The sequence below is a fragment of the Eubalaena glacialis genome, chromosome 20 (assembly GCF_028564815.1).
Source record: "Eubalaena glacialis isolate mEubGla1 chromosome 20, mEubGla1.1.hap2.+ XY, whole genome shotgun sequence".
NCBI lineage: Eukaryota > Metazoa > Chordata > Mammalia > Artiodactyla > Balaenidae > Eubalaena > Eubalaena glacialis.
In genome coordinates, this window is record NC_083735.1 from 18,680,398 (window position 1) to 18,693,918 (window position 13,521).

The following is a 13,521-nucleotide window of genomic DNA, read 5'->3' on the forward strand; positions in this document are numbered from 1 at the left end:
CACACTGTACAAAAACAATTAAACAAAAATGTATGGAACACGTATATACCTACTTATGTATAAGGGTCTTTTCTATGTACAAAGTCCCTACACTCAGGAAACGTACAATATTATAGGAGGACGAAAAATACAGAAACAACCAATTCCAAGGCAGAATATGTTTATCTGGCACATGGTAAGTACTCAATAAATATTTCTTGAAGGAAGGGGGAGGGAGTGGGGGAGGGAACGGGAACCAAAAAAGCATAGAGATACAATTCTTACCACAGACTTCAAATTTTCCAAAAAAAGAGCCCTACTTAAACTCTAGCCTTTTGTATCACTACTGTCACCTTTATTCTCATACTATGCCACCTCCCTAGGCAATCTCATCCATACACATTGCACTAATTACCAATCATGTACAGATGAATCCCAAACACATACCTCTTCCCAGTCCTCCCCACGATCTCCAATGGAAATAATCCAAAGCATCAAAAATTAATTCATTAAAAGCTAATGTGTGAAGTAGCCAATTTGTCAAATTACTGAAGATTGAATTTTTTGAACTTTTATACATTTTTCTTTCACCTCACAGTTACCTTTTTTGTTGTTGAGAATGCTTAAGATCTGTTCTCTTAGCAAGTTTTAATTATACAATGCTGTACAATATTATCAACTACAGTCACCATGCTATCCATTAGACCTTGAGGATTTATTTTAAGTTTGGTTTTGCCATAACTCTATCTCTGAAGAAGAGATGGCTATAACTGTTCTAACCTAACTTAAGGCATTCATTTGACAGTTTCAAGCAGATTATCAAACAACTAATTATTTGGTACGTTGATTTTCAGTGAATTGAAATCAATGATCAAGAGCTAGATCCTACTGCCTCCTTGATATCTCCTCTTTTACAAATCTGAGGCGTTTAACTACATCATGTCCAAAACTGAAGTTGTGATTTTTCCCTTTAATGCCAGTCCCTACTGCCATCCATCCAGTTAAGCCAACCAGAAATCCTTAGTACTCACTACTCCATCATTACCATTGCCACCATTGTTAGAAGCTTTTGAGGCTTGGAAAAAAGTCTCCTCTCTGATCTGCTCATGGCCACTCTGGACCTCTGTAATCTGTCTCCACCCTGAGATCTTTCAAAACACCATATAATCATGGCAGGCACCTGTTGAAAACAAGACAACAGGCCCAAAATGGAGTTGCCTATGCTAAGCCCCATGTCACCCAACTGAGACTTAATTACAGTGTCAGTTCTCTCTCACATGGAATCTTAAACCAGTCATCAGGAATCACCTGATCAGCAGCAGTTAGGTCATCCGTCTGATAGACCCCTACCATCTCCTGAAGGCAAGTGACCTCACAATAACCAACCTGCTTTTTTTTTGCCTAATACAACTTACTTGTTCCTGCTTCCTTCTGCCTATAAAAGGCCTTTCATTTTGTACAGCTCCTCAGAGCTCCTTTATATCTGCTAGATTGGATGCTGCTCAATTCATGATTCGTTGAATAAAGCCAATAAGATCTTTAAAATTTACTTAGTTGAATTTGGTTTTTTAATACACCAAATTCTCCTGCAGCTTAGACCACTACCACAATTTTCCATTACTTTTAGGATAAAAACAAAAATGTTTAATATCAGCTTACAGACTCTGAATGGTTTGGCCCTACCCCACATACCCATATTCCACATACCACATTCCTCCTTGCTCTTTGCACTTAGAGCCACCCAGATCTTTTTTCCACTCCTCAGATGTATCACACTCCTTCTTGTCACGGCACCTCAGCACATGCTGCTGCTTCTGACAAATTCTCCACTCCCAATTTCCCATTTACCGAGCTAGCTCTCATGATTCGTATTTCACGGTGATATTTATTTCCCCAAGGAAGATTTCTCTGAGCTACCTGACTAGGTCACTTCTCAAAAATACACTCTCATGGAATCAGGAAACTTTCTTTCATGGCACTGAGTTATAATTTGTTGTTTATATGTAAATTTTGTTGATCTGTGTTGGCTTCCTCCACCAGACTGCAAGCACCATGAGGGTGGAGAACATTTACCTTTCGTTCCCCTCACCACTGTATCTCCAGTGCCTAGTGCAGTGCCTGGCACTTGATAGCTGTCCTTGACTACATGTCATTTAATATTCTGTGAGATGAAATGGGAAAGGTGCATAAAAGCACTTCTGCTGCCTTCCGAAGTACTATGGTTGTCTTGAGAAAAAGTACTCTGTGATTATTTGAGTTGTGAACTGAACTAGTTCCTTTTTTTCATGGAACCCAATTTTTACTTGAAAGAATAACTGACAGACAAATTATGGTTATTTAGACCTGGGTATTTGGCAGACATTTTTGTACAAATGAACAAAGTTGCTTCGTGCTTAAAGAAAACTGACAGTATTTGTTGCTAATGATAACATTTGAGATTTCAAGTAAAAATCAGAATATTGGAAAACTTGTATACACCACGAATTTGACAGCTTTCCAATAAGTAAAAACTTTTCTGATGAGATTATGACAGTATTAGTGAATGTGATTTTTAAAAAAGATTGTGTAATGAAATATGTCAACATTAGGAAGATCTGCATAATTTAATAAACCAACATTTTCCAGTTGATGTTGCAAGATTATACAAGGGAAAAAGATCCATTCAAAGTGCAATGTAGGCCAATGTATTTTAACAAAACAGATACCAAAAATTTTCAAAGTCCACATTGCAACTAAACTTTAAGAAACTACCATTAGCCAAGTATTGATACAGTACCAAAGAAGAATATCTACAATTATCTAAAAGGCTACTGAAATACTCTTCCCTTTTCCTACTTCTATATTTGTGAGGCAGATTTTGTTCAGATACTTCCTGAAAAACAATACATTGCAACAAACTGAACACAAAAGCAGATATGAGAATCCAGATGGCTTCTATTAAGTCAGACATTAAAGTAACTTTGCAAGAATGTACATAATGCCCCAAAATTTGAGAACCACTGCTCTAACACATGGAAAGGTGAAAAACAATTAACTTATATTTACACTGCAGGAGCTATGACATATTCAGAAGAGATATGGGAAGAATTTTTGTCCAGGTCTAACTGGAGCCAGCCCTCTGAGTTATTCTGTTTAGACTGGATATAAGAACTGACTTGGCAGAGTAAGAACCTATTATAAAGAGTAAGGTAGTGTTTAGTTGGAGGTACTGAGAAAGAAGAAACAATAGAAATTTCTGAAAACAGAAAAGATACCAGTAGGAGTTGATAAGAAATATTAGTCTGGTAACATTGTAGAGCATAGTATCTTCTGAAACACCACATTGCTTGCTTAGTTGTTCTGAAAACTTACACTGCTCCACATTTTTACAAACTAGAGACAAGAGAAAAATCTTATAAAATTATTGAGATAACTGAAGAAATATACTTACATTTGGGCTCATCTGTTGTAACAGCCAAAATAAAATCATATGGAGTCATGAATAACTGCCCTTCACATTCTACAGACGCAAACAAACGAAATCGCTTTTCCCGAGATGTTGCATAGAGATCTAGGTCTTCAATGTCTGCTCTGCCAACAGCAACCTAAAGTAAAGAAAGCAAGTAAGTCTGGACTGTGTGAAGTAACACCTCCTTTTAGAAGATAAATGTTTTCAATTATGTTGATAGTGAATTAACAGAATAAATGAAAAAGTGTGACAATATTGTCTTCTGGAGAACTTAATCATATTATAAATAATTACCCACATGAATAAAATGAACTAATGTTCAAAAGATCCTACAATGAATATGATTAAGGTTCTGAAGACTTTACACTGGCACTTTGAAGAACCTGTGATTTATTTCTTCAGTTTCAGTCTCAGAGAACATTAAATTTCTGACCTAGTAGTTTCTTCAGAAGGAACACCAACAGTTGCTGAATGCCTACTATGTACTCTCTATATAGGCTTATTTATTTAATCAGAACTCTTTTCACTGTAGTCTATTAATTTTCTAAAAGAAGAAAGGGAAAGCCTGATAGGCTGTTCATGGCGACCACTAAGGAAACCACTTAGTGGTAGAGCTTAGATTCGAACTGAAGTTGCTAAGCCTAGATCACTACAGTAGAGTTACCACCAATGTTCACTCTGAATTCTACCTAAGGTTAAGATGAGCAGAATCAAGAGTGTGTGTATATGGGGGGAAGGGGATCTCCTTTTGTCTTACTTAAAGATCTTTCCTTGTAGATAAATAATTTCTCACTATTATTTATTTTCTCTCTGAACTATAACAAATTTTTTAATAAAATGATTTTTTCCTGATTCCAAAAGCGATGCATAGTTACTATATATAATTTAGAAGACAGAATTTAAAATTTTATAGACATAATTGTTTTTGTTTTCTTTTTTGGCAAAAAATTGGGGTTATACTATGCTGTTCAGTAATCTGATCCTTTTTACTTATTAACGCATTTTTGACCAGAGACGTATTATGGCTACAAAATCCTCCAGTCAATAATGTGTTAATATATCATGTGTCATTTTTCCATGTCAGTAAATAGTCTAGTAGACCATTCTTAGTAACTATATAATATTTAATAGTAAATGTTTATAGCCTAACACAATTAATGAATTCTAACTGATTGACTACTTAGGTAATTCATAGTACTTTACTATTATAAAACAATGTTATAACGACCAGCCTTGAAAATATTTAAATATATCTACAAATAGTTCCTTGGGGTAAACTCCTAGGAGTAAACTGATTGGTCAAACAAAATCATTTCACACATATTATCAAACTGCCTCCAGGGAGTTTATAGCAATTTACATGACTAGCAACAATATAAAAATTATATTTTCACACATTTCATAAAAAATTATTTTATATCAGAAAAAAATTCTTATTTAGGATGACAAGCTTAATCTCTTTATTGTCTCTTCTATGTCTACTAAGTCACTATGCAAATTATGTACAAATTTTCAAAATTATTTAAACATCTAATATTTTGAGAAGTTGTATCAAACAAACCATAAGAACTTTCAGTAAGGAAACTACATTTTGTATTTCTAAGTTACACCTTACTAAATGAAAAGCCAGGCAAATGAGTAATCTTTTTCCACTGTTCTGAAGACTAAGACTTTTCAAAACATTACAGAAGTAGTCAAATAAAAAATTAAAAAGAAAAATTTTAATGCCATTTTTTAGTGGCATGTATAAATAGGGAGAATCTACAATCTCAGCCCTTAAGGAATATACAATCTATATGGAGGGACAAAATACTACCTGCAGAGACAAAAGGTACAAACATGGAAAAGAGAATAAGTCAAGTTAGAGTAAATAGAAGAAAAGCACAATAGATTGAGGTTAATATGAAGGCTTCAGAAAGAAGAAAATATGAATTTTAATGTCAGGAAGAGATATGAGCATTCTAGGTTTACACGGCATATCTGAAGATGGTAATAGTCTTCCTGGAACAGAACATTTGCATTCATGTAAAAGGGTAGGTAAACTGATAACAATTTCTGAAGGCAAGACTAAAGCACCAGGATTTAATCTGACAGAAAGCAAATGGCTTTAGGAGATCCTTAAGTGAAACAATGACACAAAGAAAATGGTGCTTTAGAAAGATAAAGCAACCGGGTACCAGACATAAGCTAGCTCAGCAGTATATTAATAGCAATACTCAGGTAATCCATTTGTATTGGGAAGTTATTTTGGCTCTACCATGGGTAAGGAGACACTCAGTCACTCAGTGTCAATAACAAGCGATAATCTCCCTGAATACTCCTCCCTGAATATACCTCAGGGACTAATCTACCGTCTTAAGTCCCCTTCTGCATATATATCCCAGCAGTTTCTTCTTCCTCTTTGGGCAGGGAAACCAATACTGTCTGTGACCACAGTTTACTCTCCTGCTTTCTTCTTGCTAAGCCATTTCCTTGGACCTAGGTGGCCCCAATCAACCATGACTCATCTCCACTGAATTTCCTGGAGGACCACTGAGTGGGGAGCACTCACTGTTTCTGCACCACAATCTGAAGTCATGCTTCAATCTAACATCCGGAACCACAGTTTTTGCCTATTTCCTATGACCTAATATGGACTTGATCTGTGACTTCTGCCCTTACCTGGTGCTGCCATTACTGCTCATGAGGTGCCTGTGTTTTCTCATCAAACTTTCCTTCCTTAAGCCCAGTCCCAGCACGCCAAAGCTGCTTGACCGCTGCAGCTGGGAATCTGATCCACCTGTGAGCTGATGCTGACAACTCCTCTTTCTCCTTAATGTCTACTAACAATCAATTAATGAAGCCTGTTGTTCTCCCTCTAATTTCTCACATCCACCCACTGTTACTACCTTTGTTTAAGCACTCACTACTTCCCTAAAATTTTATAGTAATGGACTATGGTTTTTGCCTCTAATCCATCCTATATTAAGAGAAAGAAAGAAAAAAAAAGGCAGAACTGTGGAACAATTTGTATTCTTTAAACACCCAAGGAACGGTATCAGAAGAAATCTGAGTTCAAGGTTGTCATTAAAACTCCACTGTATGTATGAGTTCTACCTCTTGTTGCCTCAGCAAAAGTACCCATCATTTTTGATAATGGCACTAGGTGCCTACGGGTCTGTTTATCACCTTAAAAGAAGGTGTGGGGAGGAGTTTGGGAATGGTTTGTGCCCCAGACAAAAAAATATATATCCTAAAAGGGAAGAATAGGATTTACATATAAAAGAGATAACCAAAGCCTTGGTGCTTAAATGGGCTTCCTGCTACTGCAGTTGTGTTGCTTCCTCCATTGCCTCTGATCAATTTAGTGTAATAAATCACATAGTGTAATAATATACCCGGGCACTGCTCAAATGAACCATGAACTTGTAGAAAGTAAAAAACAATTTTCTCATGAGATCACAGTAAACCGGCCTGATCCTAGAACAGTCTAGTTATCATCAACTGGGAGGACTGAGCTCATCTGGCTGGAGGATGGGATGGGATAGAGAGCAGAACAGGAAATCAATACTTGGGTTGGTTTTTTTAAAATAATTAATTAATTAATTAATTTTAATTTTTGTCTGCTGTTGGGTCTTCATTGCTGCGCTCGGGCTTTCTCTAGTTGAGGTGAGCACACAGGCTTAGTTGCTCTGCGGCATGTGGGATCCTCCTGGACCAGGGATCGAGCCTGTGTTCCCTGCACTGGTAGGTGGACTCCCAACCACTGTGCCACCAGGGAAGTCCCTGGGTTGGTTTTTACACTTTCTGTTCTCTTACACTGACTGATTTGCCTGTTCGTACTCAAATGCCATACTGCTTTAATTGCTATAGCTTTTGATTATGTTTCTGACATTAGGTAAAGCAAGACTCCACCTTACTGTCAATCTTTTAAAAATATTTGTGCTGATTGATATGCAGTTTTTTCTTCTAAGTGAACTGTGAAATTAAGATGTCAAATTCTGTTTTAAAAACCCCACTGAGGGACTTCCCTGCAGTCCAGTGGTTAAGACCACAATTCCAATGCAGGGGGCGTGGTCAGGGAACTAAGATCCCACATGCCACGCAGCGTGGCCAAAAAAAAAAAAAAAACAAATCACACTGATATTTTGTTTGGGAGGACATTGAATTTTGGTGTAATTTAGGATGACTTGATTTTTCCCAACTGGGAACACGGATGTCTATTTATTCAGGTCTTCAACTACATCTTTCAGTAAAGTGTTACAGTTTTCTCATATAAGTTTTAAAAAAATTTTGGTAGATTTACTCATACATTTCATAGTTTCTGTGTAATTGTGAATGGAACCTTTTATTGCTATTACATTTTCAGTTGGTTATTTCTGATGAATGGGAAAGCTACTGACTAGTAATTTGCTTTGTATCCAACTAACCTTACTAAATTCCTTCATTAATCTTAATAACTTTTTTCTTGGATTTTCTAGGTAGATAATCATACGTTCTTTCAAAATAGTAACAGTTGTAACTTTTACTTTTTAATATTTAAACCTCATCTTCATTGTCTTAATTACTAAAGGTTTAAGTTTCTAAAAATGATGTTGAATAATATCAGGAATATTAAGCATTCTTGTCTTGTTCCATAGTTTGCAGAGAATGCTTTTAATGAATTTCCATTAAATGCAATGTTTACTATTGGTTTTGATAATTGTCTTCCACCTTAAATCAGGAACGGGTGTTTACCTAGTCTCCTTTGGTCACTGAAAATAAATGAGTTTAGAATTAGAATGGTCTTTAGAGATCATTTGCTCCTCTTGTTTTTTTACCTTTCTACCAGAATAACAACATAAATGTGGTCCCCTAACAAAAATTAAAATGTGTTGGACAAGTAGAAGCATAAACAGAAATCCCCAAACAAAAACTCAAAAGGAATTGGACAAAACTCTATACTATTTACATTATCTTTTAACTATTTTTGGTTTCCAAGATGAATATTTAACATCAACTACTGAGCTAATGTGAATTCATTCATTCAGCAGACACTTGGTGTGTGCCTACTACATACAAATGAATTAATTATAAAATAATTAGTCAATTGGGAGATAACTTTATCTAAAACTATTTTAGGGACAAATATAAATAAATAAGCTTGGTTTAATTATGTCTAACTACTTTCAAATCTTTCAGTTGTCTACATGCCTCTTTCTCTGCAGTTTTTGAACAGACTATTTCCTTAATGAATGCTGTAATGGCACAGATGAAGAATAATTTTTTTTTTTTTTTTTTTACTGTGGTAGAGTTCTAACCAAGTTAAACTTTACAGTGTTTTGGAGGTTGACAAGGAGCAGCGGTCCATGAAGGCCAGCTGAGGACACCTGACCTGACCGACTAGAATCTCTGAGAAAACGGACAGCTTCAGGCCAATAGACCACCAAAGGTCAGAAGGAACTCAGATCTTTAAAAGATTCAGCTTTGCTTTTGAACTTTCCAAAGTTTAAAAAATCTAAACCTTCTGAAGTTATTTTAACATCACTACTATGAACACTCAGAAAAAAGAACCAATAAATAAAGGTAGAAAATGATACTCAAACTGGTTTTCTAATCCTCTTGGCAATGACATCGATCTTGTATCATGTTAATGTTCTGAGCCTTTCAAAAAACAAATACAACCATTTCCCTCGAGCATACTGGCCTGAATCTGTAGGTATAATCCTTATATTACAAGGAGCAGGTTAATTACACCTGTATTCACTGGCCGATCTCCTTTAATACCTTTTTTGCTCATCTAAATCCAGTATATCTTGGGAATTCCCTTAGGACTCCGCCCTTCCACTGCAGGGGGCCCGGGTTCAATCCCTGGTCAGGGAACTAAGATCTCGCATGCCGTGCAGCGAGGCCAAAAAAAAAAAAAAAATATATATATATATATATATATATATATATATATATATATATAATCTCCAATATATCTTTTAAAAGTTAATTTCTAAAACCTAAAATTAACCTAAACATCTTTCATAATATGTACTGTTTCAGTAAATTATACTTTTTACATCATAAATTGCCAATATAGTTAAAAGTCATCAATAAGTATAATGTACCTAAGGTGAGTGGGAAAATTAACCAGAAAGCAAAAAGCCTGAATTATATCCATTTAGTTGTTAAGACATTAATTGCTAAAATGTAAATCTTTATTATAAATCCAATATTATGTACCTAAAAAATAAGCCTTTCAAAAGTGGTAAAGTATAACTAGACCATTTGTGAACCACAGGGAAGAGACTGACAGGTGTTATACAAGTCATGTTCATTTAAGAAAAATTCTTAATTTCTATAGGTTGACAGTCAAATTAAAAAACAAATATTTGGGAAGTTGAGGAAGTGACAGCCTTTAAATCGTTAAGAAAAAGTAAAGAGAAAACCTGTAGGCTTATAATGGCTAGAAGAAAAAATAGCCTCTAAGAAGCTGGAGGGCAGTAGAAGTTCAGATGGAGCTGAAGACCAGCTAGTTTAGCTTTTAAGAAGTAATGTCTCCAAAGTAAACACAACACAAAGTTTCCACGTTCCATTTTTTTCCTGAAGGTGCCTCTTTAAAATGGCCTACTTTATAAGGTGAAATCCTTTTTCTGCATGTACTCTTGCCTTTTTCTTTGTTTTTTGTTTAGTTTTTGTTATTATCAGCAGACCCATTGAGGAAGCTCTTAAATGCAGGAAGACTGAAACTAATTTTTGTCAGGCAATAAGTAGAACATCAAACCATGGAGTTTATTAATTATCAATTTAAAAATTTTGCTCTAATTAAAACTTCTTAAGAGATTGAATTCGGGACTTCCCTGGTGGCGCAGTGGTTAAGAATCCGCCTGCCAATGCAGGGGACACGGGTTTGATCCCTGGTCTGGGAAAATCCCACATGCCGTGGAGCAACTAAGCCCATGCGCCACAACTACTGAGCCTGCACTCTAGAGCCCACGAGCCACAACTACTGAGTCTGCGTGCCACAACTACTGAAGCCCACGTGCCTAGATACCGTGCTCCACAACAAGAGAAGCCACCGCAATGAGAAGCCAGTGCACTGCAGCCCCCGCTCACCGCAACTAGAGAAAGCCCATGCACAGCAACGAAGACCCAACGCAGCCAAAAAAAAAAAAAAAGGCATTGTTAAAAAAAAGATTGAATTCAATTAATATTATTTGTATCTTGAATTCAAGTTTTCCCTGGTTTTTGTAAGAACCAGAGTCTTTATTGTGAGAACTCTGATACTGAAATAGTGTCCTTGACTCCCCCTTCCTCTCACCATCTGAGGTTGAAGATACTTAAGGACTATTTGTGGTTGCTTCACATCAGTCTCTGGAACCAATCCTGTCTCAAGTTGGAGGTGTCCAAAGATTTTAAGGCCAGAGATTTGGGTGGTAGTGTCTGTCTTGTTCTGGATCCAGGAACTGAGCTCCTGATTTGATTCCTATCATCAGAATCCATCCTTTATTTCCCAGTTCCAGTACCTGATTTCCTACCTGTGCCTGAGACCTTCTCCTGATCCTTCTGTAGCTCCCCTGGAACTACAGCGTGTGCCAAGCTCCCCACTCCAGTGCTTGGTATTAAGCTGCTACTTACCAGGTCTCCCTGATGCCTCATTCTAGACTCTCTCTGCTATAGAGATCTGCTAGTTATCAACAAATTCAGTGGTTGTCCACTGCTGAAACTTCATGAAACCAACTAAGCTAATCCTAACCAAAGTCTAGTCATAGCCTGTTGATAAAAACAAGAATGAGTCAAACTTCACTCTACGCCTGGAATGAGCTCCGGGAACTGTACTGGTCTCTGAGCAATGGCCAGCTCCAGGAATATTTTAGATCAACTTCCGTTTCCTGCTCAGCTTTTCAGTTTCTCCGGAGGTGAGCCCTGATACCTTTGTAGCTATTGCCAAGGAGATGAATCTTTGCTCCATATCAAATGGTCAATGTGATTCTTTTACTCAAACTCTTAGGAAAGCAACCTGCAAGAAAACTTCTGCTGCCACACCCTCTCTACTATATAAGATGCTACTCCAAATCAATCCTACTTAATCACATCCCTTGTATTAACGTATCTTAGACTTTGACAATACACCTTCCCTGAGAGTTAACCCTGTACCTTGGATAAATTCTAGCTATTTCCTTTATATATCCTACTATTCTATCGCTTGTACTCTTTCCTCCCCATTCATACTGTGTTGCAATTACCTGTCTACATATGATTAACATAGTGCCTGGCATATCTAAGAGGCTTGGTAAATGTTTATTGCGTGAATGAATGAATGCTTATGGATGAAAAGATAATTGGCAACCGGATAATAAACAGCCAAAGGGATACTGAGTGTGGGTCAGGTGGCAGTGAAGGACAACCAGAAGAGAGGCTTCTGATTCCAAGCTGGGAATCTAGACTGAGATAATAAAAGAGAACCTAAAGCTTTAGTGAGAAAGGTACCACACTATAACTTAGGTGTATCCATCTTTTCAAAGTTGTTCAAACATACCATCTTCATAACTAATGTTGGTAATTGTTTAAGTTATCTATTGTAATAAGAAGCCTTATGGGATTTATTTTTCATTTTGACTGTTTTTTATTTTAATAGAGTAAAAATTCCAGTAAAATGAATCTCTTCTTAAGTGCAGATTCAGGCAAAAGTATTAATAACTTCTGGCTTAAGTCTTGAAATTTGGAGCACTAAATTCTCAGGCACTCCTGCCAAGTGACTGCAACATATAAAAACTGGATAATTCAATTTTTTCTTTTTTTTCATATTTAGATTTTAAAACAGGGTTACACATACTTAACTTTTTAAAGTAATTCCTGATACTAGGTATATATTACTTCTGTTGTCTTCTTTCAGTTATACATTACCAATTTTCTCCTACAATAAAGAATAATTTTTGCTTCTATGATATCTTTCCAAAAAGGACAGTAAAATTCACAAATTCTAGCTTCTGACTGACTACAGGAATAACAACAACAACAAAAATGGACAGTATAACTGGTGAGAATTTTATCAGTATATGAATTAGGGAAGGCCAGAAAGAGAAGAATATAGCTTTTCACATTTAACTGAATACTGGGAGTTACAACATAGAAGAAGGTGCTTGGTTATGATTAGAGAAAAAAACAAACATAAATATAATTTGAAAGAGATTCAAATTTGGTAGATTATCCTTTATGCTACATGGAGGACTGACTGCAAGAGGGGGCAGCAGTGGAGGGGCAAGAAGCCAGAACAGGAAAGGTGTAGAAGATGTAGCATACGATTTATTTGGCAAAATCCTGAACCAAGTACAAGACCCAGACTGGGGACCTTAGCCAAGAATATAAGTGATACACAGGGGTTCAAGCAGCAGGCAAATTCGCTGAAGTCCACTATTCAAAGAAGAGATGAGTAGACCAAGTCAGAGGAGGCTGAGTTCAGGAAGAAGTTTAGCTCCTTGAGAATTGGCATGTCACTGAGGGATAAAATAGAAATCCATAAGATTGGGGCTAAATCACAGGGATGAGTTACATTAACAATGTTGAAAGTGGTCAATTAGCCAGTAATCTGAAGCTCTTTATATTCTCCTGTTGGTTTTAATGTCCGTGGTGAGGCTGAATCTACTGGTGGGCAGTTAGGTGAGCTTTCATACCAGGAGAATATAGGAGACAAGCGTAGCTAACAAAGTTAATTCACCTTCATCAAAAAATAATTCATTTCCCTTCTCAGTGATTAAGGCTCTCACCAACTAATCCTTTCTCCACTATATTAGAGAGAGTAAGCTAAATTCCTCAAATGTAATGGCTCAAACACACAAGAAGTGTGTTCATTTCTCTCTCACAGGAGCCCCGAGAAGACAGGCTAGGACTGGGGTCAGGGTGGGATCAGGGAGCTGTGCTTCACACAGTCAGTCAGACACAGGGTGATAATGACTCTGCCACTATCAATCACGGTGGGGGGCGGTGGCAGGGAAGAAGTCCACGCGACTAGGGCTAGAAGAGGCATAAATCACTCCTGTTCACATTCAATCACAGAGAACTTAGTCACATGGCCACACTTAGGTGCAAGAGATGATGGCAAATGAAGAACTGGGTATCCACAATCCTAACAATTATGGAGGAAGAGA

General features: G+C 36.8%; 1 protein-coding gene across 5 annotated transcripts in view; it reads right to left on the reverse strand.

The window, feature by feature from the left end:
- The window catches only part of MICU3 (mitochondrial calcium uptake family member 3), a 116,010-nt gene that overhangs the window by 70,997 nt on the left and 31,492 nt on the right, over positions 1–13,521 (reverse strand). For 4 of the 5 annotated variants that reach the window (XR_009698757.1, XM_061177278.1, XM_061177276.1 and 1 more), the window contains exon 2: positions 3,410–3,563. Coding sequence is in view for 4 of the 5 variants with exons in the window: in XM_061177278.1 (XP_061033261.1) it covers positions 3,410–3,563 (154 nt within the window). In the remaining variant the exon portion in view is untranslated. Of the gene's footprint in view, positions 1–3,409; positions 3,564–13,521 lie in introns of those variants that run through there. The other variant, XM_061177279.1, reaches the window with a different exon arrangement.